Source organism: Diachasmimorpha longicaudata, chromosome 3 (genome assembly GCF_034640455.1).
Source record: "Diachasmimorpha longicaudata isolate KC_UGA_2023 chromosome 3, iyDiaLong2, whole genome shotgun sequence".
NCBI classification, from domain to species: Eukaryota; Metazoa; Arthropoda; class Insecta; order Hymenoptera; family Braconidae; genus Diachasmimorpha; species Diachasmimorpha longicaudata.
Genome location: NC_087227.1, coordinates 10,694,709 through 10,710,121, shown reverse-complemented (window position 1 = coordinate 10,710,121; position 15,413 = coordinate 10,694,709). Strand labels below are relative to the sequence as shown.

At 36.7% G+C, this 15,413-nt stretch overlaps 1 protein-coding gene across 9 annotated transcripts in view; it reads right to left on the bottom strand.

The window, feature by feature from the left end:
* Positions 1-15,413, bottom strand: part of LOC135159941 (telomerase-binding protein EST1A-like) — a 110,107-nt gene that overhangs the window by 52,418 nt on the left and 42,276 nt on the right. For all 9 annotated transcript variants that reach the window (XM_064116012.1, XM_064116014.1, XM_064116013.1 and 6 more), the window contains one exon: positions 4,193-4,355. In XM_064116012.1, coding sequence (XP_063972082.1) covers positions 4,193-4,355 — 163 coding nt within the window. The remainder of the gene's footprint in view (positions 1-4,192; positions 4,356-15,413) is intronic.

Genomic DNA, 15,413 nt, shown 5'->3' with positions numbered 1-15,413 from the left:
ACCGAGTGAGGGAAAAGTTTTATTACATTTAAATTTGAATGAATACGTAAACTACTTTGAATTTCATTGTAAAAATCATGGAGTGCGGCTTGGATCATTTCATCTCTGACCTTCTCCCCTCACAAGCTGAGGGGAGAAAGACGACGAAGGGCGGACACAAGGGAGGAACTGAGGATAGAGTGATATAGGGATAAAAAAAAATTTTTTGCAGGCCCTGTGCACAGGCTGGTGATGTGGGAAAAAAATTGATTTCAAACAGAGTAAAAATCAATTGACGAGTGGCTGCTGTCTATGGAAATCACTGGAGATTATTATTTAGGAAAATTAGTAAATGATAAATTTATATTTTTTATTATCAGGGACAAGGCAGATATCGATCCCATTATCTTTAATTTAATATTAAAACTAGAAAGACTACGATTATTTATTCTTTTCAGTTAGATACGAAATTATTTCAAATAATATTTCGTCCGTTGTGCGACACCCGAAGTCATCAAAATTCTCTGGCCCTGAAATTCCCATAATACACGCTGTGGTCATATCGAATCTGCATTATACGAAAGTCATGGTAATGCCCCATAAAACCTGAACGATTGCTAGCAGTAAAAACCAAAAATACAGAAAAATATTCAGCATTTTTGTTCCCCTGATATTAAGAAGTTTACAAGTTCTGAGATTTGAATTCCACCTCGACAAAAGATGTCGAACTCATCAGCATCTTCCTAAATCAAGAAGTCTCCCTCGAGTGTAACTCAGAAGCTTCACTCCAGTCCTGATTAATTATTCCTCGCTTCTCCTGTTTATTATTTACGACTAAACGACAGACAGAAAGAGACGGTAACGCTGACGAAATTTGGCGACGTAAAATGCCCCCGAGTGTCACTCACGAGATCTTCCGGAAATCAATGGCGTAATCATGGAGAATCGACTTGATGTTGAAGTTATAGTGATACTCAATCATGTAGTGAGTTGTCCCTTTGTCCGTATCATTTCATGAAACCACAGTCATTACCACTTAAAAAAACTTCCTATTTTTCGGTTTTAGGAATTTCCATTTGTTATTAAAGCAAAACTGGCAGTAAACGATTTTATTCACCGATTCCCAAAATTCAAATGATTTTTTTTTATAGCGATTGTTGTAAAAATAAAATATCATGGCGTTGTGTCCATGAATCGATGCCTACGGCTCTCACAAACAATATTGTGCGTCACATGACAGAAAAAAAAAAATTCTAGCTCATAGAACTGAGATCCGAGTCAATGAAAAAGATTTTTACATCACTCAGTGCAGTAAATAATCTATTACGTACCCTGGGGCATGCGTTATTGACCTGTTATGCACGTCATGATGTAAAAAGTTACTTTATCGCACGGTGAACCGAAAAATATAATTTCATCATCGTTAATAGACTCCGGAAACGCGAAGAAGTCCGACATTCTCGTCACTGAGGGCATTTAATAAAAAATGATGTCAATAATTCAGCGGAACTAAATGTGAGATGTGAATGATTGACATGTTAGTAGTTTAAACAAAAAAAAAAGCATTATCATCGTTCGATAAGTCAAACGTAATTGGCTGGTACTTCCGATTCTACGGTGTCTGATGTTATTTTGTTATCGATTATTAAATCCGCAGTATTATATTCGATTTAATATTAACGAAAGATGATTTTCTTTTCGCTCAAGGTAACAATGCCATTTGCATACTGTGTGGTTAATTAGGTAATTTTTTGTTTGTCATGCTTCATACTACGCTAGGATGTCCTTCGAGAGTTTTCAACTGAAGATTCAACGATTCCTTGACATCATTTTCGAACGTCATTTTTATGGACTGAATCCTTGAAAAATTTGCGGAATTGGTAATAGATTTTTGAAGATTGTTTGAATAGCTCCCGAAGGACGGGATAATCGCAGAGAGACGATGACGAAATAACTTCGGCTGATCTCCAAAAATAACTTTCAATATATTTTTACTAAATGAGTCATGGGAGAGAATTTTAGCGGACAATTTTAGTGGTTTCATCGATAAAAAAAATTCTACCTACAAATTTAACAATAAATTCAAGTGGAAATGGAATGCACGAGGGCTCATCATGATAAATAAAAAATTTGACAATTGTGGCCTTTTCCACTCCGAATTTCTGTGAATCAAATTAAAGGAGCTGCAATAACTGCGAGACGTAGGTAATAAAGACATCTGAAAATACCTCTTTATCCCGAGAGTACAAATTTGTCGGGCCGAAAACGTGTGGAATAAAATTCGTGAGTGGCGTAATGACACTATTACAGCGTTATTTCACCGAAAGTAGGGAGTAGCGTAATTGAAGGGGTTGAAAACAGCTGTAATGATAAAGGGATTGTACTCTTAACGATACTGACCTAATGAACTATCAGTTCAGAAGGATTCAAAGTACGAATAAAAATAAAAAATAAAAATTCGACGAGAGGGAGCTGATGATGTCAACGTACGAGAGGAATTGTACAGGTGTTTAGTGTGAGTAACGATTGGTTATGGAAATGACCTTTTCTCGGAAATCCATTACATCATTCAAAACAATTTTAACATGATTTTTATTCATAATTCTTGGCTTTCTACGATTCTCCGAATTGTTCGGATTATCACGGATGCTGGGTGTTTCCACGTGATTCAGCATTGCACCCCTTGGCCTGTAAATTTTGGTGTCTCGACAGTGATAAACTGCCATTTCCTTCCCTATTCCCCCATTTTCAATCCCCAGGGGAGGGAATTTGTGAATCAGTACGAGAGGGAAACTAAGGGAGGATCGAGAAATGGTCCCTTGGAAATATGCGCAGTGACTACAAATATTTGGGCCTTCGATAATGGAGGACGATGAGAATATCTTATACCTTCCCATAAATGTACAAAGGGAGAGAGAATTTAACTGCAAGATAGGTCATCTTGGATCGAAATTGGATTGAAGCGGAGCGACAAATTTTCAAACTCCAGAGGACTTTTTACGTATAAAATGACGCATTTTGAGAATTTGACAATCGTGGACTTATGTAATAAAGATCCCCATGAGAAATACGTATATAGGAAGTCTGTTTCCTTCGTATACTCCAAGGTTTATACAGATTATTGTATACTGATGATCATGATGATAACGATATTCTCCAATTTAGATAGAATCTCACATGACTAATGAATAAATTCCACGATTAATCAGCGATGATTAATAATATAACATGGCAGGTTACCGTCATTAGCGCAAACCGACACTATTCGAAAAAGAGAAAGATGTTAAATCTTAAGAACATGTTCTTGTGTTGATGTGGTGGCTTAATTGATAAAGTATCAGTCCAGTAATCCAAAGATTGTGAGTTGAAAACTAATGAGTAATTACTGAAATGGTCGCCTAGCGCATGACACACTGATGAATCAAGACCCGTAATTGTAGAAATGATATAGCTGGCAATCAATGTCAATATTATGATATAGATTGAAACATAAAATTATCCAGGATTATAATTACTATCCCATGAACGCACACGGAAAAATGATAGATGATCGAAAAATAATTTCTCAGTAATAAACGTACTAGATACGAGTCCACCGTTAGAGAAAAAATTAATTTTCATGGACATTCGATTGTAGCAATTATCGGAAGAATTACATTGAATTTTATTCAAGGGGAATTCCAATTTTTTAACCGCAAAGGAGACGGGGATTCCCCTAATTACGTGAATTTTTCAAGAGCATAAAAAATTCAAATATTTATCAACCTCACAATTAATCAGTCCTGATTGAAATGACGTGACGTATAACCTCAATTAGCATAAACGAATAACATTAGAAAAATAAGATGTTGAGTCTCGAAACTCCCGTAATGAGTTGCGGTAGCTTAATTGGTAACAGTATCGGTCCAATAATCTAAAGGTAGTCAGTTTCACGTAGATCCACCCTAATGGCTCGTGCCAGTGAGATTTCCCGACAGAGGAGATTCTAAAAGTCATTGTTTTCGTGTCTAAATTATTTCGAAAATGGGCGGTGCTTTGAAGTAAAATATTACCGTAAATTATTCGCCTTTTACGTACCTCCTAATACGAAAATTCTTACGAAACGGGTGCACTACAGATTTTTTAACTAATTGTGACACAAATCTATCGTTCTAAGCATCAATGAACAATTCTCCTACATTTGTCAAACTTTTTAGATTATAACATTACTCACCCACAAGTGGAATCATAAGTGTAAACAATGGTTGCGCTCCGGATGTAGCCTTCGTAATACTCTGCAGTTGTCCCAAGTAATCAATGAAACAATTAGTATCCGGTACAAGTTGTCTAGGTCTAACTTCGATCTCCACTGATACCGATGACTTCAGCAGAATCGCCTGAAACAAACGAAGTATTCAAAGTATTACACAGATCTCTAGAGCCAGAGGTTAGAAGTGAAATGTCATGAGCAATTTGGCGGTTGTAAATTATCCTGGAAATATCAAAACTCCAGTGGAGGAGAGAATAATGGTCCATAAAAATGATGAATATTTCGATCGATAACTGGTGAGTCATGTGAAATTATCCTGTGAAAATTGTCAGTTGTTATTGACTGGTTCCCACTCTCATTCTGATGTACGAAACCACAGAAATGTCATAAATCAAGCACATGTGGGAGCTTTCATGGGTGGATTATTACATGTGTTACCCCGCCAGGACCATTTCATCTGCTGTTTCACTATCATTATCCTTTCTTTCGAAATAATCCAACCAAAGCTCCATGATAATTTTGGGAATTGAGAGTTCAATGGCAGTTGGTGAATTCAAATTGACAGGATTTAATGTAAATCGATAGAGAGAAGATGGTGATTGGAGTTTGATAGTTACTTTAACGTGCGTTTAAACTCAAGCCAATTTAACTGCCATTTGGATTCAATGCCTCGGGACTATCGTTTCGTTCCACTTATGTACTTATCGATACTTATTACTATCGCTGAAGGGAGTTATTGGCATTATTTCATGAGAGTATTTTTTGCAAATGAGAGAAATGATGATATTGATCATTAAAATTATCTTCACCATTTTTGTTGTTACCTTGGTTTGTCCACATGGAAAATTTTATAAGCTCTCGTAATACAGTTCAATTGATCGTTTGAGGGACGATTGAAGTATCAATATATTTATATGATCATTAAAATCTCACGGAAAAACCAATTTATTGGAATTTACATCCACCGACTGATGTTTTATTTTAATGAACGGCGATAAACATTTAAAAAAATATAAAGTATATTGTTCGTAATTCCAGAACTTCTCGGAATTATTAATTGAATCGCCTGTGACTCTATAAATAAATTATTCCATGACTTGGAATTTTTAAAGGTGTTAAATTTTCGAGGTAGCGCGGGTTAAAGTCATTTTCATTTTTTCAAAACACTAAATGTTCAAATGTTTGACTGACACACATTGCGTTCTATTTGACTCATTCGCTCGTGCACCACAATAAATTAATTATTCGGAAAATTCAATATTAGCCGGCTGTGAGCCAACACCCAAACTGTGTAAGCTACTGAATTATCAACAACTGGTACATAAAAAAGTAACAACTATTTTTGACAGACTAGGCAATCGATTTCGAAAATCACACCCGGAACAACATCAAAATGAAATAGTTCATCTCAAAAGACCACAGTTTATGTATAAATATAAATAAATATTTAAAAATTGCCCGCATTCACAGGAATCTCACACTTGTCCCTGTCAGCGTGTGAACTGAAACGAGTTGTACATACCGGAAGTACATTCCCTCCCCCTCACCGCGCCGACTCGTGTTCTCAAATTATCTTGATCATAAAAAAAAATTATTATTCAATTAGCCATTCATTTTTTCAATCCCTGATTTTTCGTTCATCCCAGCCCATGTCATCGCGATTGCTGAGATCGGTTGAATGTAACGACAATGATAATAGTACCTGGGCAGATCGCTAATGAATAATATCTACCCGGAAGAATAAATAAAATGTAATATACGCCTACTCTATCATATCCACTTTTAACTTCATATATTTCTCCCTTTCCACGATGTATATCGTTGTAATCGGGTTGCAACAAGAGTTTACGAGGAAGGTGTGTCGAATGGGAGTCGCAGGTAACATCCAGGATGAAAATTGATATTCAAACGACTTATTAACGATTCGTGCCACGGGCAAACAGGCCGACACATCATGATACGTTTCCGTAACAATTATGTGGCGCTCGAAACATAAGTATTTCATGAGACTGAATTTTATCAATTAAATTATCCTTGAAAATCAATTAGTTCGAATGAAAATAGAAATCTCATTTTACTTTTGAAAATTGAATATTCAATCAACTCTTCCATGATTAATTTTGCCTGGAGTAGTCGAATTTTCCATCGCTCAGGGATAATTTATCGATATAATTTATCGATCGACGTTTGCGAAAATTTCCTGGTAATTTAATTTACAATATATGGTATGTACGAGGTGTTTTTTGGATATCGTATATTTTCCTGCAAATATTAAGTTCATTGACTTTATCCAGTGGAATAAAAGGCAATGTCTCTTCCGGAAAAATCCCCATATAATTTTAGCAATATATGCAAATATTTCCGCAGCTTAAGGAGCCAATTAGGAAGAACTATATGCAGTGATAATCCCTCGATCCCCCGGCTAAATCGATGGGAGCTACCCAGGTAGGAAATGCCAATGTCCACGAAACGGGCCAGGTCTGGCACGAGACTGGCTTGCCAGATCTGGGCCACCAAGCTTGGCCCGAGGCATGGCCAGACCGGCAAAGAGCATGGCTTGCCAGGCTTGGGTCACTAAGCTTGGCCCGTGGTATGGCCAGACTGGCAAAGAGCACGGTTTGCCGGGCTTGGGCAACCACGCTTGACCCGAGGTATGGCCAGACTGGTAAAGAGCATGGCTTGCCAGGCTTGGGTCACCAAGCTTGCCCCGAGACATGGCCAGGCAGACAAGGGGCATGGTTTGCCAGGCTTGGGTCCCATATGGAACAGCATTCCAAAAATTGAATTCTCATGGGGAATGTTCCTTCACTAAATTTTTCGTCCTTTGATTCTCCTTCTTCCGAAGGTACCATTATTTCTTCTGAACATACTATTTCAGGGGAAAATATGCGTGGATATCACCGTATACCACACATTCTATGACAACAGCCCGTAAGATGGCGTGTTGAGTAGTCTGATTGTGGCAGTAGACATGAGTGTCGTGTGCGGCAATTTATTATTTTAATATTACTCTTTTACTATTGTAATATGTCTCAGAGTTCATATTCACGGGTTAAAAAATACAGACATTTTCATCAACTGAAGAAAAAAGAATCTGTAAACGTAGAAGGCGCTAAAGAAAAAACTCCGGATTACAGTGAACGCAATAATGCCGATGAGGAAGAGGTTAGTTTGCCAACAGCCAATGAAATAACTATCCGTAGTGGATCTATTGTGGATCAAATTAGTGGAGATGTCGATGTTCGACATCTCGATGATAATGCTAGTGCTTGTGGTGATAGTTGGTCGGGTGGTGATGGTGATTGTGGCTCGTATAAGCATCTTAATGATTGCATCAGTGAATCCAATAGCAGCGTTGGAGACAGGGATGAACCAATTCTTGGGGGTTTATAGTTGATAATACTTCATTTTTCCGGGATAAATGGAATTGTAAAATCACTGTGTTAATATGACTCCATTAGTTCATTTTCGTAATTGTATTAGTTGTGATATTCTTGATAAAAGGTACGATTAATAGGAAAAGTTTATATTATCAATATATTTTTATCGCGAGGCGTTTCATTGGGCAGAATATATATTAATATATGAATATTGTTTAGTATTCGGCTGTCATTGAAGTATTAATTATATTTATTATATTTCTCCTGGCGAGGTCGGAAATCCAGAAGATGGAAATAACAATTGGAAAATGTGATGTATCTTAGCATAATAAAGTATTTTCTATGTCATTTCCTCATAAGTTAGATCACGGGAATAAATATCCGTTGTTGGTTCAGGGATTAAATATTATGTCCAAAAGTTTAAAGGGAAAAATAATAAGTGGATTTTTAATTTTTAAGAAAAATTCTAATGAAAGTAATTTCAGCCATTGAGAGCTGTTTTCAGTATTTGGTGATTCAAGTCAAATAATATTTATAAGGTTGAAGTTTCACAATCGGACTGCGTCCATATTCCCCAAAGATTTCAAATTTAAGGGTTGAAATTAATTAGTTATATGTAATCCTATCCAAGACTTTTTTATATTTCTAAGTTTGTTTGAAAGAGTGAATATAATAAGCAATATTATATAGAACTAGCACACAATCAATGCAACTAAATATCATTCTGTGTTCCGGAGTTGCAGATGGAGAAGACATTATTGTAAAAAAAGGACGTCTTTCCGAGATGAAAAAATAATTCTTATCAGGATAATTCGTATCAGCAATTGTCTATGGATATAAGAATTAATTCTTATCATCCATAGCGGAATAAATTATCCATAATATTGCTATTATAATGACTGTTTTCATGCTTGAATTGAAGCACGATAATTTATCAATTCTAAACTACTAATTTAAAAAATAACATTGGTGCGTTATTTTGTTGGATATTTTGTTAATACAATCTTCGAATTCTGAAGACTGACTGCTAATATTATTAGATTGTAAGAGAGAGTTTATTAAGACTTAATATGGTATGTCGTATTAAATTTCGGATTCAAATGATCTACGTAGATTATTTATTTTAAAAGCGGATGAAAATAATCCACAAAAGATTTTTCTACAATTTATACCTGCAATCATTTTTTTGAGTTTTCATATTCTGTTCGCGGAAAAATCTCATAGTTGTGATTATCTTTCATGAAAATTGGAGATACAAACACTGCATATCTTTAACTGTTCAACCAAAATCGGATGAAAACATGTACTATGTCGATAGGAGGAAAAAAGTTTTTGATTGGCTGAGTTTTTTTGTCAATAGATTTAATAAATTTAAATATAAGTTTTGTCACATAATAAAACTGTTTTCTGTATAATGTTGAAGGTAATAAATACATGTCTGCTTATCAGATATACCGTTCATATATTTATTGGTGATTCTGAACCCAATACAGGCAACGGTTGGAGCCTGGCCACAGCTCTGGTCGTAAATCTGGGCCAATTTCGGGCCGAATGGTCAGCCCAGAATGCGGCCAAAGTTCGGCAATAGGTCTGGGCCAATTTCGGGCCGAATGGTAAGCCCAGAGTGCGGCCAAAGTTCGGCAACAGGCCTGGGCCAATTTCGGGCCGAATGGTAAGCCCAGAGTGCGGCCAAAGTACGGCGACCGAAGTCTGGCCAAAGTTCGGTCCCAGGCCTGGCCCCGTGTTATCATCCCAGGGTCTAGCCAAGTTCGGCGCGAGTTTGGCTGGAGCCCGGGTGCCGAGCTACGGCAGCTCGGCGGCCGTGCTTGTACCAAGGTTGGCCCATTCGTTTTTTCCTACCTGGGTAGCACTGGGTCCACATGATTGCAATGTACCCCAGACTAGATACAATGAAGAATGAATATTTTATTCATCGATCCATTCAACCTACGAATGATAAAATTTCCCTGACCCGAAATTCCTGAAAATAATCCAGGACCTCCGCAATGAAGGCTCCCGTGGGATTACATTCAGAACGAGTCCAATATTCCCTCGTAAATATCAAGAAATTTTTTTCGCCCATAAAAACCAACAGACTACTGATACATAGGACAGGGATTACTAGGTGGACGGGGTCACCAGGATGGCGTTGGCTTTCATGACATAACGTCGCGGGGTCGAGAGCTGGTGCTCGTAATATTTTTGGCCATGACATTTAAAATACATATAAAAAGGGACTCCAGCGGAGGAAGTGACCGTGAGGGGCCAGTCCTTCGGGGGATCGTAAAATATGATCATAATGGAGAATCATAAAATGTACAAAATGAACTAGCGAGATTGCAAGGTTATATCGTCCTAAAGAAATGAAAAAAAATTCAAGTTCCTACGGTTTCAGGGAAAAAATTCAGAATTTCGCCCACGTGCAGAGGAACGACTCGTGTGCTGTGCCACGAGGGTTTGACATTAAAAAAAAAGGAAAACAAATACGTTGATAGCACATGATTATCGTGCAAAGGGAGTACTCCTGTTTTCAACTTTTTTTGTTTAAATTATGTAAGACCAATTCAATGATTCGATGCACGAAAATAACTCCAGCTATGGCATTATTCAATGCCCTGTTTAACCGAAAATAAATGTCATGCCACGTAACAATGAATAATTGTCAAGTAATTATTATTTACAGTGCATTGACCTCAGATAAGATTTTGCCATTTTATTCACAACTTTAACATGTGCAATTATTTTGATTATTGCAATCAATCTTTTTTTTTTTATTTTCTCATTTATCGAAGACGAGACAAGCGTGCAGTTGGTAAACACCAGTGGTGGGTAAATAATTCTGTAATTGAACGAGTGTATTTTCAAGAAAGCAAGTTTTTATCACTCATTATTCATTTTTTTTTCTCCCGCTCAACAGCTGGAGTTTTTTGCCATTATTAGCCATTTATTCTCGCAGATCGTTCCATCATTTACCTGCAGCGTTGCATATTATTTGTCGGCGAGTCTCACGTTGACTACGATATTTCATAATCACTGAACCTAGTGCAGGTCCACATGACGTCATGAATATATTTTTTCCTCTGTTGAGAATCGTAAATTTTCATTAGAGTATTTTTTTTCCCACCTCCCCCCTGCCGCCCCCTCCGCCCCGCGGGAAGGTGCAACTGCAATTTCACATTTTAGGGGTTTTACCCTTGGGGTTGCGGAAAAATATTCGCATCCCTCAGGGGATGAATAGTTGATGAAATGGGGACAATAATACCTCAGTACCATGCATCATAGAATTATGGTTTATTAATGATCCAATTTCGCCAACCGGTGAATATTTTTTAGGGGTTCAAGGGGGAGACAATCCATTCTGTTTCTGAATTAATATCCAATCTATAATAATTATGTCATTGGAGAGGATTAGGGAGTTGGGGTTCATGGTATTAATTGGCAGAATATTCCGAAGGTTTTGGCATTTATTTATAACAAATTCCCTCCCCTAAAATGAAAACAAAGTCCTCAAAGGGATTTTAACCGATTAAATGTGGGGTGAAAGAAAAATCCGCGGTGTGAATTACTATATCACTATATTACCACGATTATCACCATTATCACTATATTATTACTATATCAGTGCAGAATTCGACCTCGAATGGAGGTAATTTTTTATCTCATATTTCTATCATGCAGATGATTACTATTTATCCCTAGCAAATATGGATAATTTGGTGATTGTAATTAAATAGTAGGGAGAACCTAAAAACCCACCCTGTCAGAGATAAAGGTCACGGGGTTAAAACAAGGTGATCCTCACGACTGCAGGAGCAAACCTAACGGTACATAATTAGTTGGTTTAGTGATATATTACATCGTATATATTCAACTATGCACTATGGGTTTAGGTCATTGCACCCGAGGACCCTCGACTCGTTAAACGTATCTATAATTGCATTTTAATTTGCCCATATCTCAAGCATTTTGTATATATTCATAATAAATAATTATTGAATAATCATGGTGATCGGTCATTTGATTCGAATAAAAATTATGCTCTTAAAGGATCTAAACGTGTATTTTGTTTCTTGGTTTTAAATGTGTAGTTGATTGCCGGCTGCTAACGAAGTTATGGAGCTACTTTGTTCATTTATTTATTTGGTGATTAAGAGAAATTAATGAGCATAAATAATTGTGCAATTTCTATTTAAAAAGTCGAGAAGAAAAGGGAATCTATCTCTCTTACAATGAAGTTGATATATTTATCCCAATAAATTGGTAGTTTTTTAATATTTTGCGATCTTGAGGATTAATTTTTTTAATTAGATAGTTTAATGAATCCCTCGATTGCGGTGGAATTTTTAAAAAATTTGTAAAATTCGTTGGGTATCAATTTTCAAAGGGACGACAGAACTGAAGATTAAAAGGAAAGACACGAGTGACTACCTGAGTGTCTGGCATAATATTACGGGAAGCGGCGCTAACAGAGGATAATTAGTTTAGAGTAATTAGCTGGCGTCGGGGGCACGGCACTATACAGGCGACTCGTCGCTTTTGATTTTTAACGTCGACATGAGGGTATCATAATGTATCGGTGTATCTCTCTTCTCTGTTAGTCTCGTTTCTACGTCCCGACTTTATTTTATGAATGCAGAACCACCGGAATGAATGATCATTGTGGAAGGGATAATCACTAGGTTGCGGTGAATTTATTAGCGATGACGTTCGGGCAAAATCGTCTATCGAGAGTGATCGATCATGGGTAAGAGACGAAATTGGCGAGGAATTTCATGCGAATCTCTCACCCTGGAAAAATAATTGTAATATACTTGAATTAATTTTCAAAATTATCGGCTCTCACGTCATAAGAATAATTCGAATTAAAATCCCGAAAACTGAAAAACATTGGAATTCTACAGCTGTTCTATTTTTTTTAATTAAATAAATTTCAAGGAAAGGCAACTGGATATTCACTAGAAAATTATGTTTATTTGAAAATTCAGAACCAAATGATGGTGGATTCAAATAAAATTCTCCGAACAAAATTGATTTTCCCCGTGAGGGTTCCCTTGACTCCGCCGTTCCACCTGAATAACTTCACGATTTATTCAATTCTAGGGAATTATTCTTCTGGGTAAGAATCGTTTAAGCTTAAAATAGATGATAATGATCCTGAAAATAAACGCTGGGGTAATTTATTGCTAAATTTACTATCCCATAAAACTATAAATAGACGTTTCTCTGCATTAAGTTATGAAAATTGTTAATATCTCCGGGTAGACATTATACATGATTTTTAGTGAGGTATCACTTATACACATGTGGCACTGACTTTTGTTGATAACGAGGAATGCAGAAAATTTAATTCCCCTTAAATTTTTCATTTCCCCCAATGTACAGTTGTACCAGGGAATTTCGATGATCAATAAAATCCTCGGATCTCCAAAATGATCAATTATCCATCATCAATGGGCATCAGGCTGAAAATTTACAGCAACTTCATGCCCAATTTTTTCACCAAATTTTTACACCCAGGGGAATTAATTAGGGAAAAAAGCCCTTTTAAAATATGCTGAAGCATTCAGACTTTACTAGACAACTTCACGATGAGAAGGAGTCTTATTGGAGGTCGATGAATTCCCATATAATTCGTCCTTGGAGCCTACGTCCCTCCAGCATTCCAGACTGGCGAACGACTTGTTTCAGAAATAGACAGAAGATTAACCCTTTTGAGTTTCACCATCACCAGTGCCTCCCCTCCTCTTGTGTACTCCTACCACCAGTTGGACTGTTTTATATGCATAGTCCAGCTTTACTACTCAACATTATGATGCACTTGGACAGAATTTTTTAATTACTTTCGTTGTACTTCGAGCTAAACTTCATTGGAGTAAAGTTTAAATTATAGGTTCACATTTTGCAACTTCGTATTTTACTATTCATTGTTGTACTCAGAGTGAGGAATATTTTTTGCGAGATGGCCTTCACGAGCCTTGTGAATTCAGGACCTGAGTTTATTAAATATATTGTTATTATTCTGATAACGCTATTTAATATCTTGTGGATGGTACTTCGTCCTATGGTAGTTTACTGGGTAACCTGGGATCCTTCACAATTGTCTAGTGAGTTCCAGGAGTAGCATTAAACTGACACAGAGGTGAAGGGAGAATAATGAAATTTCTGACGGTGCCCTGGAAATTTAATACAGTTCTAAATTTTCAAGCAGAAGCAAGACGCGAATTCCCTAAGACACTGGAATTTTTCATTACTTGAAAATGGAAAAATATATGCATCTAAATTTTTCTGATTACCAGGAATTTTCCTAGACTGACTGGATTCAACTTTGTAAAGAATTCTCTATTTTTTTGAATACTAAAATACCCAGAAACGTCGTGGGTGGACCAGTAATGCGGTGAAAGTTTCCAAAAACTTCCGTAATAAAAATTCATTGACAATAAATTCCGAATGACCACCAAAGACCAATGCATATAACTCTAGCCTACGATGTAATATTCATCAGGTGTATTGTTTATATTATGATAATGTCGTTTAATATCTTGTCAATGATAATTCATCCTGTGATACTGCACTGCGTACCCCCATTTTCTCAATAAACTCCTATCACTGAAATAACCGTTAGCCTTTAACTCGGATTACGATTGGAATTCTTCCAGTTCGTTTCCATTATCGTACTCCGTTGTCTTCTTTTACGACTGAAGTACAACGTGTGCCGAGGGTGCACTCAGGCGTATCCATAGTTTATCAAATTAGTCTTTGAATTTATCCATTAAAGACAGGGAAAAAAATCGATCTTCGATAATGTACCGTTGTCACGATTCACTTGACATTTCACGGTTAACATTGTCCAGAATTTTGGTTTCTTATTCATGATATAACCGTCGTTGTAGTCACGTCTAGAAGTCTTCGACCCAGATAAAAAATCAAGTTTCAGTTGCATTGCCAGGATGCTAGTGTTCTCGGTCATTGTGAATTATTAAACACCTCTTGTGCCGTTTTAAATTGTATCATGAAGGGGTCAGAAATGAGTCATAAAGGAGGACGATGGTCATGAAAATTAAAAATATAAGACCAGTTTGTAGGTGGGAGAGGGAAAATTAGGTGCACACGATTCCATGTGGAGGTTTAGTCACGACTCTGGCCAAGATTCACACGCGTGACGCGGAAATGAGGTCGACAGTGTTTATAATGTTGATTATGAACCTTTGAAAATGTCGGGGGATTTAGTTGATGATGGCTTTTTGCGGAGGTGGATTATTTAAGGGGGTAATTCATTAACTAGTGAATGGGTTCAATTAATTATTCATTAAGGAGATTTCAGTATTGCTACGGTGGATTAAGAGAGAAACGATTTTTTGCTGAATAAACTCCGGAGGTCAGTCATCGAATAGAAATCTTTTAATTTCTTTCTTTCATTCTGAAAGGAATGATTGAACTAGAAGAATTCAACAACAATTCAATTATAATTAAGTAAGAAGATCGTCTTCGGTGCTTACAACTACATCGAAAAATCCAGTTAGATAAGACACGATATAAAGACCGGATTTTTGTATATTCTTGCAAAAAGTTGAACTGAGACATAGTGCAGAGGCCAAAGTGATTCACACAGTGACATAATTCTCTTTCTTCTTACAACACCAGTTACTTGTCTCAACAAAATGTGGAACTTGTTACAGGACACTGGAATTTATTCAACAGCCAGAACTAAAGATAAACTGAAATTACAAATACACCTCTGGTGCATTGTTATAAAAAAAGTTCAGAATTTTTTGCCTGTGTAAATGGAAGTCCCCGTATTCTCTATG